Consider the following 21111-nt stretch of genomic DNA (forward strand, 5'->3'; position numbering starts at 1 on the left):
ATGACCAAATAAAGTCAACTCCTCTAAATTTCAATGCCATCTCCTCTTCCACAGCTTTAACTAATATGAAAGAAGCAGCATAGCAAAATATTGTTCAATTTCTCATTCACCATTGTATGTATACTGTAGCTCCCTCACCCTAGTTTGAATACATGTATATTAACCCCTATTGTAAACAATTGTGAAAATCCAAAAGTCATCCCCATTTATGTTCTAACCCGATTTAGTCTTAATCTTATGCTTTTCCTTTAAACATGATATAAAATTTACTGCCACACTGAAGTCAACATCTTAAGTCATGGACAGATCACTGTGGATGAGGTTAATACTCATCCTTATTGCTCTCAAGATGGCAGTGGTAAGGTCCAATCCCCATTGTCAACCACTGTATGGTTAAAGAGAATTTCGACTTAGTAATGAAAGAACTGAAATCTCTTAGCTTTATAGTTTTAATTATAATTTTCACATTTGACAACATCAGTGAAAAATAGAAATTCATTTTCATACCATTAAAAGCAGCATTGCCAAATGGAGGCATATGCATATGCACTGAAAATAGATGAATAATTTCATTGCAAGACGGAAGGGTTGCAATAGCTGCATTTTCACTAAAATATCACAACAAAAATACATTTGGCCATGCGTGCCCAGAGGACATTTGCATGGTGCTGCAAAGGAATAGCTCCAGCCTTTTATTAGCTAACGTCTTCTGCAATGATGCTTACTTTGCTCAGGTCTTTGGCTGCAACACTGTCATCCTCACGGCAAGGCGAACGATGGACAAACGCCAGCATCGAATATTTGGCTCTGATGAATTCTGATTTATTTGGACTGAATTATGAAAATGAAAAGGTTACCAGTATAATCAAGGAAGTAAGCAAGCTTTTAAAACTTTAAAGAACACAAAGTACTGGAGTAACTGAGCAGGTCAGGCAGCATCTCTGGAGAGCATGGATAGGTGACGTTTCGGGTCGGAAGAAGGGTCCCGTCTTGAAATGTCACCTATCCATTCTCCAGAGATGCTGCCTGATCGTCAGAGATACACCAGCACTTTATGCCGCTTTGTGTATTAACCAGGATCTGTAGCTCTTTGTTTCTACATTGTGCTTTTAAAACTATGCTGCATTTGAAAATATTGGGAACATCAAAAAATAACTGAGAGGCAGAGTATGATTAATGATGGCTCATGCCTATGGGGGAAAGATGGTACACATTCTCTAAGGCACCCATATAGAGACGTTAGAGCTATGGCAAGAACAGCGAGCATAGAAATAGGCCCTTCAGTCTAGAGTCTATGCCAACATCAGGCACCGATTTACAAATCTTTCACTAATCCTATTATAGCAACTGTTCTTCTTATCTCTCTCCATCTCCATCAACCCCCCCCAGCATTCACCTACACACGAAGGACGATTTGCAGTAGCCAATTAACATGCAATTCTCTGGAGTATCGGAGAGAATCAGAACACCTGGGGGGAATCAACAGGGTCACAGGAAAACCATGCAAACAGTTTGAGGGCAGGATTGAATGAGAGTTGCTGGAGCTGTGAAGCTTTACCTTAATCAGTCTCCACATAAACTCAGTGCAATTTCTGAATGCAACACAACTGTTTTGGTGTAATATTGTTCTAATTGTTCCACAAGATAGAACTTCATTGCACAGGAACAGGCCTCTTGACCCACCTAACATCTAAGCCAAATTAAACTAACCCCATCAGCCTGCATATGATTCATGTCCCTCCATTGCCTGCATCTTTATGTGCCTCTCTAAATACCTCAGTGGATAGTGGAGTGGTGGCCAGTGGGTGACAAAGAGGACGATCCATCCCTACTGGCCATCCAGAAAGATGGGAGTCAAGAATATAGGTCAACTGGTAGTTATTGGGTACAGTTGGTTAAAGCAAAAGGGGACACAGCGGGGAAGCAGTAAAGTAAATATTAAAATGGTAGGCTAGGTACAAGAGGAAGTAAAGCATGTGCAGGAAGGAACTGCAAATGCTGGTTTACACCGAAGATAGACACAAAATGCTGGAGTAACTCAGCGGGACAGGCAGCATCCCTGGAGAGAAGGAATGGGTGCCGTTTTGGGTCTCAACCGAAAACGTCACTTATTCCTCCTCTATGTAGATGCTGCCTGTCCCGCTGAGTAACTCCAGCATTTTGTGTCTATCTTGAAGAAATGCATGTTGGGATGGTTGTACCTCACTGACATCAGGCATGTGGAAATCAATAGATTTAAAAGGTTGTATTCTTTAGTTGAGGACAAAAGAGGGCTCTATGCTACAAAAGAGCCAACAGAAACAGTATTAACTGTCCTCTGGAAGTTTGTTAAAGACAGTTTGTAAATACATGCACAGAAGTGCACATATTTTCTGATTCACTGGACAACTGCTGTTAAATCTACTTGTTACATTGATGCAATTGTGTATGAAATACATGCTCTAATCGGAATCGGGTATACTCACTGTACTTTATCCTGAGGGCTGGCCTTACGCTTTCCACTTACTGCAGATGTAGGATCCAGCAGGGTGTGCTCCCAGATTGAATTTGCACCATTGGCAACAAGCATTTGTACCATCTAAAATTAAAAAACAAGTTTGGGCTGTAAGGACGGTACTAGTATTTTGGTTTTGTCACTTTGATAACTGATATAGATCCTGCCTTGGGCATTTGCATCTTTTCTGGAGACTTTAATCAGATCGTTTTATGACAACATTGGTTAACGAGGGCCACAACTAAATTAAGCATCATCCAAAGACCAAGATACAAGAAGTGCAACTTGCACAACAATGGGAAGATTTACAAGTAAATGGAGAAGAGATTTTTTTTTAATGAAAAAACCCTTTTCACATAATAGTATAAATGTGGGTTGATTTCAATCTAATCGAGAATCACAGCAATCGTGCAAATTGTTGGTTTCAGACCCTGTTACTGTTTATAAAGCAAGTTTAAAGTAGTCCAGCGGACCAGTGATCTTGGAATCTCCAAAGGTACTCACATAAGCAAGGTAAGAATATTGTCATTCCAGAGCTGAAATGAAAGCCAGGCATTGGAAAACATTCCTATTTTTATCACTCTTAGGTGTCAAATAATCAAAGCACACTAAACGATGGGAAGCAAAAGGAAGTTTACCACAGTTCGAATTGACTTTTTATTTTTCATGAAGCCTTTTTTTTTAAATGGTCTTTTTGTCTATATTGGCACCTAATTTTTCTCTTTAGCCTATAGATATAAACAATGATGTCCAAGGAATCATATAAAATTTACATGTTGCTTCCGTTAGTTGTCATGCACCTCAAGTTAATCATTAAGAGTTTTATCCACCAGAGACCTGCTTTTTTTCTAAATGGTTAAAATGAAAACATTAATACTAATAGGATGAAGAACTCTGGGATCCCTAGGTTCTCAAAGGTACATGTGACCACTCGGCAATAGATCAGACCATAGCCTTTGCAATACTACTAATGAAATGGTTGCTATCTCCTGCTAGTAGGGGTGTTTCAAGCAATACAAATGTGACAATAATCTCACACAAAATGCTGATCGACCTTCCATCTTTTTCTAGAAGTAGCTATCCTTCCTACAAACTATAGTGAAGTTAATAAATGTGATCACACTTTATCATCACTTAAGTGGCCAGTTGTTCAAAACAGTGCAAGAAAGGGCTGCACACCCAGAAATCTTTCACCAGCTTTTTTTTTGTCTATTTAATTTGAACAACAAAGAACCTTCTAAAATGGAGTAATGTATTTGTTATACAATAGATCCATTAGGTACGAAAAGAGGGAATTATTTTCAGAAGGATAAAACCACATCACATTTTATTGGGGTTTAAGGAATACATTTATATTTCCAATGACACGAACAAGCAAAACAGTTGGGCTTAGAGAAAGCAGGTCCATGATCCCAATGCTACAGAATCATATTGTAACTCAACGCTCTCTATGCTTTACAAGCCATATAATCACAAGTGCAATTTGAAAGAACTGTGCCAATATAGGGACATTTCTCGCTGACCAAGGCAGACATTTTGGAGTACCTGCACATCATCAAATACTCCATCTTGTACACTTTGATGCGAGCCCTTAACCGGGAACTTTTAACATATCTGCACGTGTTAATATCAATTACCACAAACAAAGTATGTCTTACCTGTAACAGTGTAGGAGGCCAGGGTGTATGTGTCAGGTGTCGTACCTGAGAGATATGTCGCCCCAAACTGCGGTGCACACTGCCGCAGTCATCACACATCAGAACACCCCTGTTTATCGATGCCCAGTGAGGATCTGGAACAAATAAAATGCATATATTTTTTTCTTTAAAATTAATTTCAGTGTACTTAATCTGCCTCAGAACAGATATTGAGAAGGAAAAGCATGCTGTGTAGAAGGCGTTTTATCGGGGTGCATCACTGCGTGGTCCATCAAAGACCGCAAGAAATTGCAGAGAATTGTAGATGCAGCCCAGACCAGACCACCATGCAAACCAACCTCCCTTCCTATGACTCCATCTACATTTCACTCTGCCTCGGCAAGGCCATCAGCATAATCAAGAACGAGTCTCACCCTGGACACCCCCACTTCTCCCCTCTCCCATCAGGCAAGAGGTTCAGAAGTATGAAAATGCTAACCTCCAAATTCAGGGGCAGTTTCTTTGCAGCCGTTATCAGGCAACTGAACCATCCTATCACCAACTGGAGAAAGGTCCTGAGCTACCATCTACCTCATTGAAGACCCTCAGACTATCTTTAATTGGTCTTTACCTTGCACTAAACATTCCCTTTATCCTGTACCTGTATACTGTGGCGGCTTGAATAAAATCCTGTATAATCTTTCCGCTGACTGGATAGCACGCAACAATAAAAAATCTTCTCACTGTACCTACTCCCACTGCTGGGCATCAAAATCTGTAGTTATTAAATTGCAATCCCTCATTTTGGAATTGAATAAATCTTTTTTTTGTTCTTTTGGGATTGTATTTAAATTTACATTGCATTATTTTCCCCCAAAATGTGGCTCCATATTTCAGCTGTCGAGCAGAAATATGCACGTCTCTTTTGCAGCATCTACTCCAGTCTCACTTGTTCCCGATGATGTATGTACAGACTAAGGTGCGGTACTGCAAAAGATTGTAAAAGTTCTTGCAATAACCTGCATTTAGGGACCATTTTGAAGCCAGCAACATTGCATAACACAAACAGCACAACTTGGGATTTATTTTTACTTATCCGGACCCACTCTGTGGAATTGATGAAATGATTCAAATGTTGTTCTGTCAACCATTATATTAAAAAAAAATACTCGGATGTATTTTAGCCAAAAATAAGAAACAAAGTTAGATTGCTTTCTAGCACTCCATTATATAAAGTACATTTATGATTTTATCGCATATGGCAAAAAAAAAATAATTTCAAATTCAAAATCAGATGCGAATCTGCTCGTGCTCGTTGGCAGCTCTTATGTTTTGAGCAAATTTACACCATTGACTGGTTTGTAAAAGGGAGTCAAAAGATGACAGATCAGTGCCCAGCATCAATGTCAATCATCTGTCTCCAGATCATATAAAAAGCAGACAAGATGTACTTTCAAGCTTAAGATAGACACAAAATGCTGGAGTAACTCAGCGGGACAGGCAGCATCTCTGGATTGAAGGAATGAGTGACATTTCGGGTTGAGACCCTTCTTCAGACTGAACTTAAACCAACATCTGCAGTTCCTTTCGACATTAAAAGGGAACCGTCTAGGCAGGTCACAATTCCGGGAAAATTGTAAAGTGGTCACTAGAATGATGGATCAACAGTAAACCCGAGAACTTGCTACTTTCTAATTAAAATCACTATACCAAAAATAGCCAATGTTTCAAAACTGGGATTTTTTAACCAATACTAAATATTCTTACTCTTTAGTGCTAATTAACCCACTTCAGCATCAAGCAATTAATATTGCTGTTTACAAACTGAGATTTTCTTTTCAATTTTCATGCTGCCTGTCAGTACCTGCCTGCCTGTCAGTGCACTTGGAATTGGTTTATCATTGTCACATGCAAAACAATGAAAAACCTTTTTGCGTTCTATTCATTCAAGTCATACAATACACAAGTACAATCAAGCCACTGTAAAAAAAAAAAGTGCAAGAGGAACATAATGGGTCAGGCGGTTCAGTCTAAAGAGACTTGACCCGAAACATTGAATCTGTTGATATGTGTTATCAAGGTTTTGTTTCTTTTAACTAATGGGAGAGAGAGAGAAGAGGGAATGACCGGGGTGTAAATGTTCCTTGATTATGTTGACTCAAAATGTAGCCTGTGACATTGCAAGTTCTGGCCAACCTATCACAAAGAGTGGAACCATAAAGGAGAATAAGAGTTTAAAAATAATTTGCAACCTTTCTTCCACTTCTATTGAAATTATTATCATGAGTGCTTAGATGAAAAACATGAAAGCAGGAAGCTGAACAGGAAGTGCATGCATGCACAACTGTAATTAAAAAATGAACATTTTAACTGGTACAAACCAACATCTTTATTTACCCTAAACACTAAGTGAACATTACATTTAACATTGTGCTTAATGTCAGGTTACAGAGAGACAAGTTTAATGGAAACATAAAACTTGACAAAGTTTTTGATCATTTACAAAATTGATCTCTAATAAAAAAGCTGCGAAATTCAAATGAATGAGAGTAATTCGTTTTTGTTTTTATTCAAATCTGTTGTTTTGAATTATAACTGTTTCCTTAATTTACCTTATATCAATGCTTTTAGGTGAGGGGGGAGAAAGCAGTTAGGGTGGAAGGGTAGTGATGTCTTCTCCAATTTCAGTGGGAAGCTGTGAGGTAGATGTGTGGCGGAGATTCCTGCCCCAACCAGTCTCACTATTTTAGTCTTCTATTTTCTCATGCAAATTAACGATTAGTTTAACAAAGTGGCTGAATGGCAAGACAAGGTATGATTGTTAAAAGTGTTTAATTGTTATATGTTCAAAAATGGAACAATCTTACTTACAGCAGCACCACCACAGGTTTTTAAACAATAAGCACTAAATAATATAATGAACAAACAAAAAGGTTAAATAAGTAAAAAATCCCAATATAGTACAAAAATAAAACAAAGCCCAAAGTCCCTTCTGCAGTTTGGAGCTTAGTTTTAGTTTGTAGTGTTCAATAGCCTGACAGTTGTTGGGGAAAAAGCTATTACTGAACCTGAACATTCGTTTTCAGACTCCTATACGCTCTTCCCAAGGGCAAGCGTGAAATGAGAGCATGGCCAGGGTAGTCCTTGATACGCTGGCTGTCTTTTTGAGATAGCACCTCTCGTAGATCCCTTCAATGGTGAGGAGGTCTGTACCCACTTTTGGTAATCTGATCAAGGCCGAACCCAGGCCGTGACGCAACCAGACAATATCCTCTCTACTGTACTCCTGCACAGTTCAAGAGAGTATTCGTCGACATATTGAATCTCCTCAATCTGTTAAGGAAGTAGAGGCATTGATGGGCTTTCTTTATGATTGCATCCTGTAGTAAAATTGACAGGTTCTTACAAGTGACAGCTGTGTGAAAGACCTCAACGACCTAGATGCCTAGAAGACGGAACAGGAAGCCATATATCCAAAAAATTTCAATAGCACAAAGAAATGCAGCATTAAGCTGAGAAAAAGGGTGGGGGGGGGGCGGGACGGACACCACCAGTTGCCGGAAAGTTGGTGGCGGACCTGTACTTTGAAATATCATCACCATAAAGCAAATACTGACAGTGCAGAAATACAAAGACCCTTATTCAGACATATGACAGTGGCCTTTTTCTTAAATGACTGAACGTCAAAGTACAGCATGACCTTAGAGAAAAATAACAATGAATTGCAGGCAAGGAATTACAATGCAATCACATAATTGCATCATATGGTTCCCTACAGAACAGACAATTCTGCCCACCTTATTCCTAGCTATAGACTCAGGAAACGCACAGCTCACATATTTCCCTTCATCTCACTTTCTATTCCTTCTGTGATGGTATTCTTCCTTTGCCCAACCACTTTACTTCTTGGCCTTGGTGGATTCTCAATCCAACTTAACTGCTCCGCCCACCTCTTTTGGTTCCATCACACAATTAGTATTTGGGCAGTCTTTGGACAATAAAATTCACTTAAGAGATTATATTATTAATTTTTTGGCCAACGCATATTTAAATGCTCGGACCAGATTTATCCTCAAGGTGATAATTTTTAAGACAACACCTTGAATCACTGTTGACCTGCCAGTGAAGCCACACCCACTATATAGCTGTGGATTACTAGAATATAGACACAACGATGAAGGAACAGTGAAACATTTCCAAGTCCAGACTGCCAATGCCTTGCAGAGGAAACCTGAAAAGTGATGCTCCCACACACCTACAAACTTTACCCTTCAAACATGGAACAGTGCTAGGATACTGAAAACAAGGTGGTTGCAGAGGATTAAAAAAATGCGACTGGCAGACTGTTAGGACTTTTGAAGATGACAGTAAGCAAATAAAAGTCAATGGGAATTGGTTAATAGAAGAGCGAGGTTGTGTTAGGATAAGCCACAAGAGACAAAGTCCTGAAAGAAATAGAGTTGTTATATACCAATCCACAACTCGATGAGGATGATATTTAAATATCAAATGTGGAAATAATTATCACAAATTAGGATTTTGCTTTCAGTGGAAGTAAAGTCTAAGGTAAAAGGTGAGTATAGTTTTTTGAGGTTGAAGTTGAAAATTTCACACTGGAGTTGGATGTGAAATTAAATTGCTTTCAGATTTAAAAGGGGATACAGAGTTTGTGCACTTCCAGATTGGAAAGAGATGAATGGGGAGGAAGCTGTTGGCTAAGATACCAAGTTTCCAGCATAAGGCAACAGATGGCTTTGATCTTGCCAATGTAAACTGCAAAAAAAACCTGGCTCATCAACAATTTAATGCGCACCAACAAAGCAACAGGCTTAAGGTTGGGTGTCATCAGTAGGCATGTGAAGACTGGCCTCAGGGTTTTCAACAATTTCAAATGAAAAATAACCACCCATGTATGTCAGTAAAGGTGGGATGGGGATGATCCAAAGCAAAATCTGTCTTTCATTGGATTCATTATTTCTAAATGTGAAATGGGACAGGTTTTCCCAGCCATGTTTAGTGGTCATATATTACATTAAAGGTAACTGTGAAAACAAGTTTGAAGCAACATGACAGGTTCTAAATTTAGTCATAATCATTGAACACCAGAACCTACTTATGTAACTTTACAGCTCTACTGTAGCTCCAGTCTACCCACACACATTTCCACCTGCAATCTTTAGTCATTTTCTTCCTGGTCAATGGCCCATTGCAGGCATGCTAACACATCAGATCTGCTGCCTAACAAAGAGGCATTAAACCACTGTGCAATTAGCTGTTTAGGTGTCTAAAATGTGCATGATTGTGGGCGGTACTGATTTAAATTAAGACTTTTCTTGGTAGATCAGGCAGCAAAAAGAACAGTTGGGCAATCCAACTGCACATACAACAGTCACTCACAAAACACCGCCATTGAAACAGATCACTATTATTACTTGTTTCTGGCTATTTACTATATAGCAGTAAAATCTCTGTACAGGAGAAACATGATTACAATTCAAAAAGGATCAATATCTATTAAATGTTCTGGGACAGATTTTGTATATATTCATAGGCTGAGAACAGTCAATGATTTACTACCCATATATAGTTACATATCATGACTATGGATTCAGTCGAAGTAACACATCTCCCACAACACGCTACTAAAATAACAATCTTTCTGATCCTGCATGGTATTAAATGCAATCTCATTAAAATCTAGCACAGTGTTTCAAGTAAATGTATTCATCTAAATGATGCACTGATATGCCTACAGCAATTTGGCAGAGAGTTAGAACCAGGCAGACCCCATCCCATGGAATATATTGACATTTTTGTTGAACATCCAGTAAGGTACATTTTGATCAGTGCAAGTTAGTCCAGAACAGAGGCTGCAGTACCCTAAAGGAGGGAAACCAGTTTACTTCAGACTATCAAACAATTTACTTAAATAAAAAACAGAAAATGTTGATTAGACAATCGATTTAAAAAATAATTCAAAAATACAGAAAGCCACTTGTTGATTTCTGTCAGCTAATGGAACCACTTGACCTAGACATTTCAAAAATGATGTAATCATCTTGCAATAAAGCTTGCTAATATGGTTAATGTTCAATATATGTTCTGGTTTTGCAAGTTTAGAAAATAATCACACGTTTTAATGATTGCAATTCAGTATTTATATCACCTATTGTCTCCAAGGCTCAACATGTTTCTTCAGTTATCTTGTAACCAGGAAGCACAGGATGCATTTTTAAAGACCCCCAGCCTCATTTATTTATAAATATGGGACAGAACAGGCAGCATCTGAAATAAACTGTTGTCAATCTGAAATAAACCCTCTCTTTCCAGAAATGCTGCCAGGTCCTAGTGTTTCCAGCATTGTCTGTTTTCATTTCAGATCTCAATCATCTGCAGTTGTATTTAACATGTTCACACATGAATTACCAGATCATTTGAAAACAAAGAAACTGTCTTCACAATTTACTGGTACCTTTTGGATTTACAATGAAAACGAATTCTAGATTTTCAAGTCAAGATCTAAAATATTAATCTTGGAAATTGAAAAACACAGGAGTTCCAAACCCCCTTTTGAGTGAAACTTCAACACTCTAATCTCCCAATTACCTTAAATCTAACCCCCAATTACTGATGTCTCTGTTGTGTTAAATACCTCTATCATTAACTCATCCTAAGGCTCTCACTGTTATAGTCAATTATTCCTTCCCTCAGCTTAATACGTTTTACAGAACACAGACCCAATCTTTATTCACAATTGTATTTCTCCAGCCCCAACTACACCCTCAAATCTCAACTGTACCCGCTCTAGTACTATCGCACTAGAACTGTATGCCATATTTCACTTTAGTTTATTGTCACATGTACCGAGGTACAGTGAAAAGCTGGTGTTGCGTGCTGACCACTCAGCAGACAGCCAGTACATGACAATATTTCAGCTCTGGGCTAACATGTTAAACAGTTCAAGCATGGCAATCCTGTTCTTGTATTATAAAACTCGCCAAGAGAACAATGCTATGCTCCCTCTTAATCAACATATTTATCTGTCCTCTATATTCAAGGATCTCTGGACATGCAATACGAGGACCTTTATTCCTCCAAACATTTCAGCATATCATAGTTTGAAAAATAATTCTCCCTAGTACTCAGGCCACTGGCTACAGCTTATGTAGGCTGTAGGAAGCTAAGAGTATATGTTGTATATCTTGAATGTTTTACACAAAGATATTTTCCATTTTGAAAGCTCATTATTCTTATAGTCACATCTTTATCTGAATCTGAAATTACAAATTCAATTTCAAATCTGTAATTTGAATTATAGATCAAATTTGCAACAGTAATTAAGTGCAGAATATTTGAATAACAGCTCGTGGCACTAGTCATTAAAACTATTTACATCCATGGTTAAATAAACTCCTTAATATGTTTAAAAATAAACAAGACCAGAGTCCTTCAATATAAATACATTACAACATAAGCACAGCATCTTGGTAACAAGACAACTTGAGAAACATGCAGAGCCTTAGAGAACAGGTAATGTAAATATTGAGTGTGGCTCATGTTGTATTTGATTACCTTTCTAAACTTATCTAGCCACAGCACAATAACATTGATTATACACCAATGGCCCCAACAAATCAATAAATCAACAAGTGCTTTTCTATATATTTGAAATATTTTGTGTAGTTTGATTAACAACAGCAAAATAGAATTTAGAAACTAGAATCAGGGAAGAGGCAATACCCCCTTTGAAATTAATCTACTGATGTAAAGTGTTCATTATTTCAAGTCAAAATATTTTCTAAAGAGTACCAGATATACCACTATTTGCGAAAAACACAAATGGTCAAAAATTGCCCGGTTGTAAAATTTACACAGCCACTTCTATCAGAAGAATAACACTTTTGTCATGTTCAAGATGTTTGTTCTTTCTCAAGCATCAAAATAATTACATTGAATCTAAAAGACTCTAAGAGTACTAACTGAGTGCTGGAATAACTCGGCGGGCCAAGCAGCATCTCTGGAGAAAATGGAAAGATGACATTTCAGCACATTTCTCCAGTCTGATTGTGATGGGGTGGGGGGGGAGAGAGAGAAAACTGGAGAAGTGGGGGAAGAGAAAGCTGGAGGAGAGGTTGGGGAAAGACAAGCCTCGCAAATGATAGGTAGATACGGGTGAGAGAGGTCTTTGATTGACAAATGGTTGGACAAGGGCCTGAGATTAAAAAACAAAGTGTGAGATAAGGATAGAAGTGTAAATTGTGAAGTGAGAGGACGGAATATAGATGAAGGGGACAAGGGGAAAGGGGAGAAATCAATGTGAATCAAGTACAAGTATTCGGCAAAATGGTCAGCTAGTCTATTCTTGGTCTCGCTGAGTTAAAGGAAGCCACATCGGGAACACCAAATGCAGTAGATAAAGTTAGAGGTGTATGTGAAATTGTCTCACTTGGAAAGGACTGCTGGGGACCCACCAGCAATCACATCTTCCCATTCCCACTGCTTCCACCCTCCATCGAGACCCCTCCCCCCGCAACTCCTTGGTTCAAATACCCCTTCTCACCCAAACCACTCCCTCCCCAGGTACTTACCCCTGCAACACCTCTCCCAAAAACCTCCTCGCTCACCAATTGCAATTCTTAGTGTTATACCAACTGTGAGGACAACTGATGTTATTTGCTTTCTATACTTTTGTTGCTGCCATTAAAAGTTTCCAAGAGTCCAGGTGATAGTGTTGTCAATGGATTGATTTAGTGTAGTGCAACTAAGCAGCAGAGTTTTCTGAATGAAATAAGTGATTCAAAGGGAAGATATATACTCAATGTTCAAATTTATATTTGTGAAAAACAATTCACAGCTTCAAAATATTTCCGACAATTATAATGACAGACTTGTTACCAACAAACATCTCTTGTTGAATTACAATCACTAACTAATAATCTTGCATGGATTATTATGAGGTATCCCACTAGAAACAGAATTGAAAAGTGCAAGTCTTTTTAATACTTACACAATGCAAAAGAAAATAAAAATACATATAAACATAGCACAAAAAGTAAGGAAATTTGTGTTTGGTAGATTATTTCTTTGTTGTAACAATGCTTCTTGGCAATAAATCTTATACCGTTGGAAAGCCTGTTTATTCCCCTTTTAAATGGTGCCACATTTGTAAGGAACATGCATTTGTGGGATGAGCAGCAGAGCTGAGTATATGGGTTGCGCCCATGAAAAATTTGCCAAATCTTCTCTGCCAATGCCAAACAGCTTATTCTGCTGTTGCTATTGACTCTTGTTTTGAGCTTCTGGTACCACCAGGTGCTGACAATCAGGTGCCTGATTGGCACCTGATTGGCAGCATCTGTGAGCATGGGCCCTGCTACAGTGGTCAGTAGGTGTCTGCTCCAAGAATCGGCATGCCACGTTTGACTGATCTGGATAGGGCCCGTGCGATCTGGATAGGGCAACTTCAAGCTGGTGTTCCGCAAAACCAAGTTGCGGCATTATTTGGAGTGAGCCCTAGTACCATCTCCAAAGTGAAGGCCAAGTTCCATATAACTGGGGATGTCAGAGACAGGCTGCGAAGTGGGCGTCCCAAGAAGACGACACCCGAAGAAGACCGTTTCCTCACCCTGTCAGCACTTAGGAACCGTAGGCTGTCTTCTACAGATATGCAGTCAAGGTTTGCAGGACGATATGGCCGACGGCTCTCTGCCCAGACAATTCGGAACAGACTGCACGCAGCCAATCTCCGGTCTCATAGGGCTGCCAGGAGGCCTGCCATGACTGCCCTTCACCGTCAGGCCCGTTTGCGCTGGTGTCGGCAACACGTGCACTGGAACCTGAACATGTGGAGGAACGTTATGTTCAGCGATGAGTCCAGATTCTGCCTACGGCAGTTGGATCATAGGGTCAAAGTGTGGAGAAGACGCGGAGAACGCTATGCTGATTGCTGCACCGATAGAGTAACATCTTTTGGTGGAGGCAGTGTGATGGTGTGGGGCGGCATCTCCCTCACTGGAAAAACGAGGCTTGTCATCATTGGAGGCAATCTCAATGCAGAGAGATATCGAGATGAGATTCTGCAACCAGTGGCAATCCCATATCTCCACAGTCTGGGACCGAACTCTATCCTCCAAGATGACAATGCTCGCCCCCACAGAGCAGGGTTTCTCAGAGACTACCTCCAGAATTTGGGAGTGGAGAGGATGGAATGGCCTGCCAGCAGTCCTGACCTCAACCCCATTGAACACTTGTGGGATCAGCTTGGGCGTGCTGTTCGTGCCAGAGTGACCAACACAACCACGTTGGCTGACTTGCGACAAATGCTGGTTGAAGAATGGGATACCATCCCACAACAGTGTGTGACCAGGCTGGTGACCAGCATGAGGAGGAGGTGCCAGGCTGTTGTGGCTGTGTATGGTTCTTCCACACGCTACTGAGGCTCCTGTTTATTAAATGAATAAATTGTTAAATTGCCAATATGTCTTGTTTCTTCAGACTTCAATCATCCAATCCACCAAACAACACCGAACAAGAGTCAATGGCAGAATAAGCTGTTTGGCATTGGCAGAGAAGATTTGGCAGATTTTTCATGGGCGATACCCACATACTCAGCTCTGCTGCTCATCCCACAAATGCATGTTCCTTACAAATGTGGCACCATTTAAAAGGGAAATAAACAGGCTTTCCAACGATATAAGATGTATTGCCAAGAAGCATTGTTACAACAAAGAAATAATCTACCAAACACAAATTTCCTTACTTTTTGTGCTATGTTTATAATCAGCACAATGTTGGCCCCATAGCAGAAGCGTCCACGTCGCGTCCACGTCGTGAGGCTGGAAACTGGAAGTGGCCTGAGCTAATTCTGCTACCACCATCATCTATTGCAACAAGTGATGCTCCCACTGATTGTCGCCAGAAGCTTGCATCCTTTTCAGGACGAACGATGACAGCAATGTCAACATTTGAAACATGGATGATGGACACGAAATAAGCGCAATGTTTGCTGGAAGTAAATCCTTTGGTTTAATTTAATTTGTGCAACAAATATCGATAAGAGTTTATACTTCAACTCTTGCCCTCTGCCAGTGGCAGTCCTATAAATTGATTACAGGATTTTTTAGGCTCCCAAAAGCAATTTTGTTTCTTTCCAAACAGCCTGAAGATAATCATTGTTATATAATGGTGATGCCACAACACTGAAGGTAACCACAGTAAGTCATCCCAAAAATCAAAATACACTGCAGCCAATCATGGTGGATTCAAAAATTCAGAGTACAAAATTCTTTAGTACCAAGATAAAAATGCAGAAAATCTAATTCTCTTTTGTCCAAATGAAAAAACGTCTTAAAAGATAATATATATTGCAATTAACTCTTTCTCCCCAGACTCTTCTTTGCACCCAAGTTTATTTTGTAATTAAGCACATTTCACTTCCTTGAAATTTGGCAAGTATTAGAGCAGAGGCAAAAAGGCAAACAACAATTTCTCATCCAACTACACTACACAATGGCACTAATCCTTCTGCTTGACCCTCCTGGCATCATCTGCCCAGCTCTACCACCGTTGCCTCCGCTGCCTCCGCACCCTTGGACTTCTCACTCCTGTCTGTGCTCCTGTCTCTGCTGGCTTGGACTGCTCTCCTGTGGGTTACCTGGACAGCTAGCTAGCTCCCTGCTAGCCACCGCTGCAGTCATCGAGCTGCAGGTTACTCGCTAGTTGCTAACGCTAACAGCTGCCCGGCTACCTCCTCTGCTCCCTATTAACCCTCAGGCTGCTCAGCTTCCTCGGTCCTCCTCATAGGCCTTGCTCTGGATCAGCCTGTTGTGCCTGTTGTGACGTTTTGATCTGCTAGCCCGCGGTAGCCCGCTAACTTCTCCGGGCTCTGTGCTCCTTCGCTCCTGCCTGGCATGGCACTGAGGTACTTCGCTGCGAGGCTGCTCCAGCTCAACAACCACTCCACTCCGCCATGCATCTCTGCCATCATCAACCACGGACTTCTACGACGACCCAGATACATCCACAGAGGCTCCGGTCACAAGTTTGTTTACTCCCAGACCGGTCACTCCATCCCTGCACTCTGGTCAGCTGAGCGGACTTCCACTCGTCGATTACGTCATCACAATAACGCACACGAGCGCGCCCCCTGTCTGCAAACCCTGGCTAAATCACCCGTGTCCATCCACACCATACAAAGCAACATGAAGCTCACTCTGTTCAATATCCGGTCCCTCAACAATAAAAGCCACATTCTGAATGACTTCATCCTGGAAAATAAACTGGACTTCCTCTGTCTGACTGAAACCTGGCAACAACCTCTGGACTACCTCCCACTCAACCTCACTACACCCAACGGATACTCCTACATCAATAAACCACGCTCGGAGGGCCGAGGTGGTGGGATTGCCGTAATTCACCGACAGGACTTCAAGATCAGCCTCATCTCCATCTCATCTGCTCCTTCATTTGAACACCTGGCTTTCAAACTCTCTGGCCACACACAATTAGTCATGGCAGTTGTCTACCGCCCTCCCAAACCACACCCAATCATTCCTTTCAGACTTCTCTAACTTTCTGATCCAGTTCTGTTCAATCCTCCTCCTCGGTGATTTCAACATCCATATGGACTCCACTGACTCCACAATAACCGCTGACTTCACTGAAATACTCAACTGCTTTAACCTCACTCAACACGTCAATTTTCCCACCCATAACCGTGGGCACATTCTGGACCTTGTCTGCCCCACTGGACTAAATCTACATCACCTCTCTGGCTCCGACCCCACCCTCTCTGATCACTTAGCCATCACCATGTCCGTCAACATTCCCACCCCAGCTCCAAGGCAAAAACGCAAAATCAACTTCCGTAAGCTGAACTCTGTTTCACCTACCTCGCTCTCATCCTCCCTCTCTGAAATAATGTCCGCCTCTCCCTTCGTTGACCTCCACAGCCCCTCTGACCTCACTGACTACTACAACCACACTCTCTCCTCCTGCCTCGACCAGCTTGCACCTATAAAAACCAAAACAGTTTCCTTCACCCACTCTGCTCCCTGGTTTACCCCCGAACTCCGCATGATGAAAACTCATGCCCGCCAACTTGAAAGACTCCACAACAAAAAAACAGGTCTCACAATTCACTCCCAAGCCTACAAAGACCACCTGCAGCACTACAAAGATGCCCTCTCCCGCGCCCACTCCACCTACTACTCTCAAATAATTCACTCTGGCTCCGGAAACCCAAAAGCACTCTTCTCTACAATAAACAAACTCCTCAGCCCCCTGGACACCATCTCCCAATCATTCACAGTTGACAAATGCACCACTTTCCTTTCATTCTTCCAAAGCAAAATAGACAGCATCTACAGCACCTTAACCACCAACGCACCTGCTCCCCCTCAAACCACCTGCCCCCCCTTATCCTGTCAACCCCTGCCTCAGTTCTCCCCAGTCTCCACCACCGACCTCTCTGACCTCTTCACAGGAATAAAAACTGCCACCTGCTCTCTGGACCCCATCCCCTCCAGCTTTGTCAAGGCCTGCCTTCCTGCTCTCTCTCCACTTATCACTGCAACAATAAACTCCTCCCTGTCCACTGGCATCGTCCCGCCATCCCTCAAAATCGCTGCTGTCACCCCCATTCTGAAAAAACCTGGTCTCAACCCTGACACCCCAAACAACTTCAGACCAATCTCCAACCTACCCTTTCTGTCCAAAGTTTTGGAACGTGCTGTAGCTTCCCAACTCAAATACCACCTCTCTACCAATAACCTGTATGAAACTTTCCAATCCGGATTCCGCTCCAACCACTGTACTGAAACTGCGCTCCTCAAAATCACAAACGACCTTTTCCTCTCCTACGACGCTGCCAACCTCAACATCCTCATCCTACTTGACCTCAGCGCCGCCTTTGACACCATAAATCACTCCATTCTCCTCACCCGACTTGAAACCTCCTTTAACATCACCGGCACAGCCCTATCCTGGTTCAAATCTTACCTCTCTGACAGGCACCAGTTCATCTCCATTAACAACTGTAAATCCCCCACCGCTCCCCTCCCCCAAGGTGTCCCCCAAGGCTCAGTCCTTGGCCCCCTCCTCTTCATCCTCTACCTGTTCCCCCTTGGTCAATTAATCCGCCGTCATGGTCTCAACTTCCACTGCTTCGCCGATGATATCCAGCTCCTCATCTCCACCAAGTCAATCTCCACCACCACACACTCTACACTGACAAACTGCATCACTGAAATAAAATCTTGGCTTCAATCAAATTTCCTCAAACTCAACTGCAACAAATCTGAAATCATCATCATTGGTCCAAAAACGCTCACCAAATCCACCCAAAACTTCATCCTCAATATTGATGGTCTCCCAGTATCCACCTCCTCACATCCGGAATCTTGGAATCATCTTTGATCAAACCCTCTCCTTCGACAAACACATCACAAAGACAGCCTTTTTCCACCTCAAAAACATTGCCCGTCTCCGTCCATCCCTCTCCTCCACAGCTGCAGAAACCCTCATCCACGCCTTCATCACCTCCCGTCTGGACTACTGCAACAGCCTCCTCTGTGGCTCACCCTCAAAAATCATCAGTAAACTTCAATACATTTAAAACTCCGCTGCCCGTCTACTCACCCACTCCCCGATCCGTGACCATATCACCCCTGTCCTTTACAAACTCCACTGGCTCCCTATCCCCCAGAGAATCCAGTACAAAATCCTCCTCATGACCTACAAAGCCCTCCATAACCTGGCCCCATCCTACCTGACTGACCTCCTCCACAGGCACACTCCCACCTGCACCCTCCGCTCTGCTGCTGCCAATCTCCTGTCCCCCCCCATCCGGACCAAACTCAGATCCTGGGGGGACAGGGATTTCTCCATCGCTGCTCCCACCCTATGGAACTCACTACCCCAAACCGTCAGAGACTCCTCCTCACTCACCACATTCAAAACATCACTGAAGTCTCACCTGTTCAGCACTGCCTTCAACCACTGAAGGTCACCTCACCTTCTGTCTCCTTTTTCTGCTCGTTTACTTATTTATCTATTTATTCACTTCTCTATGTTCTAGAAATCCCTGTAAAGTGTCTTTGAGTGTTTGAAAAGCGCTATATAAATGTAATGCATTATTATTATATTGTTTCTGCTATTGTTGGTACGGGGCACTGACAGACAAGATGCTGAAAATTAAGCAAGCACTTTGCAATCTACAATATATTTATTTTAAAAACTTGTCAACCAAAACATTGATAATGTTTCATTGACTTGGGTAAGGAAGTAAATTCTTTCCAAAGCATTATTCAGTGATGCAATTTATATCATGTGGTATTTATAATTACTAATACATGTTACATGTTGCATAAAATCAGCACTTGTTATTGTTCTACAAACTCTCCAGCATCTAAAAAGTAGTATCAACTCCAATGATACAGTTTCTTACAGAAAATGTGTGCCTTTTCTTAATATATAGCAACAAAAATATAAGTTATGTCCATTGATATTGGAAGGACCATCAATAATAGAGTATGCATGATATCACTCACAACAAACAGTACATATCACCACATAAGATGTGAAAATCAACAAACTGCAAATGATGGAAACCTGGAACGGTCAGGCAGCACCTGTGGTATACATTGAGTTAACATTACAGGTCAAAGATCCTTTGTCAGACTTGAATCTTAGCATTTCTTAACATCTTGAAATCTTAACATTTCAGTTGAAGATCCGAGCTCTGATGCTGCCTCACCCGCTGAATCTTTTCACCAATTTCACTCATATTGGTTGAGAGTTTCAAGTTTCTAATGTAAATATCACCAACAATTTGTTCTGGTCTAACCACATTGACGCTACGACCAAAAATACACCAACGTCTCTACTTCCTCAGAAGATTTAAGGAAGTTCAGCATGTATCCAAAGACTCTTACTATTTTTTACAGATGCACCAAAGAAAGAACCCTATTGAGATACATCACAGCTTAGTACAGCAATTGCTTTTCCCAAGATCGCAAAACAATTGCAGAGTGTTGTGAACACAGCCCAGGCCATCACACAAACCAGCCTCCCTCCCTTTCCCGAAGGACTGCATCTATACTTCATGCTGTCGGGAGCAGAGTCAATCATTATCACTGACACCCTAGTCATTCTATCTTCTTCAGGTAGAAGATATAAAAGCTTCAAGAACAGCTTCTTCCCCACTGTCATCACACTCTAGAATGGACCCTTCGTATACTAGGTATGAATTCACTATCTTCAAACCTACCTCACTACTGGCCTTGCACTTTTTTAAAAATCTTCACTTCCACTAGTTGTAACACCATATTCTAATTATCTTCTCTTTGCACTACCAGATGTATGGTATGATTTGTCTGGATATCACAAAAGTTTATTCCTGCATCTCAGTACACATGACAATAAACCAATACATGGGTAAAACACAGACTGGCTGTCTCAGAAAAGCCTCCATTCGGTTTGTAAATGTGACTGAGAACTTTCACTAGCATCATTTCAACAATATTCAAACTAAGCTTGAGAACAACAGTCCATCTGATGGACATCAGAACCTCCAGATTCAAATTCAAATAATCGGCTTTTCCATTTCCATCAATGTTTTTACCGTGATTTCATTTGATCTTTCATGTCTCCCCTTCCACTCCTTTGTTACACAAAAATATTTTTAGTACCTTTCTGTCTGTCTGTTTTACCATTGAACTTTTCTCAGTTTCAATGAAAGTTTATCACTCACTCCATTGACACTGTTTGGTCTGGTGAGTACATCAAGCATTTCCTGTTTCTTTCCTGTCATTCACTCGTGGGTTCCATGGTCCACGGAACTTTGTTAACCCATATCCATAAATAACGGCATGGTGAAGTGTTGGAGTGTTCGATTTTCGCTCTCTGGATGCATGCAACCCACATGTTTATACAACTCACTTGGTGTTACTTGAAAACAATATTATCCCATAGCAAATGGGA

At 41.2% G+C, this 21111-nt stretch overlaps 1 protein-coding gene across 12 annotated transcripts in view; it reads right to left on the reverse strand.

Annotated features, from left to right (window-relative positions):
• Positions 1-21111, reverse strand: part of git2a (G protein-coupled receptor kinase interacting ArfGAP 2a) — a 69978-nt gene that overhangs the window by 48242 nt on the left and 625 nt on the right. For all 12 annotated transcript variants that reach the window (XM_078421786.1, XM_078421776.1, XM_078421782.1 and 9 more), the window contains exons 2-4: positions 4153-4286; positions 2466-2578; positions 726-831 (exon numbers count right to left, since the gene is read on the reverse strand). In XM_078421786.1, coding sequence (XP_078277912.1) covers positions 726-831; positions 2466-2578; positions 4153-4286 — 353 coding nt within the window. The remainder of the gene's footprint in view (positions 1-725; positions 832-2465; positions 2579-4152; positions 4287-21111) is intronic.

The sequence above is a fragment of the Rhinoraja longicauda genome, chromosome 25 (genome assembly GCF_053455715.1).
Source record: "Rhinoraja longicauda isolate Sanriku21f chromosome 25, sRhiLon1.1, whole genome shotgun sequence".
Taxonomy (NCBI): domain Eukaryota; kingdom Metazoa; phylum Chordata; class Chondrichthyes; order Rajiformes; family Arhynchobatidae; genus Rhinoraja; species Rhinoraja longicauda.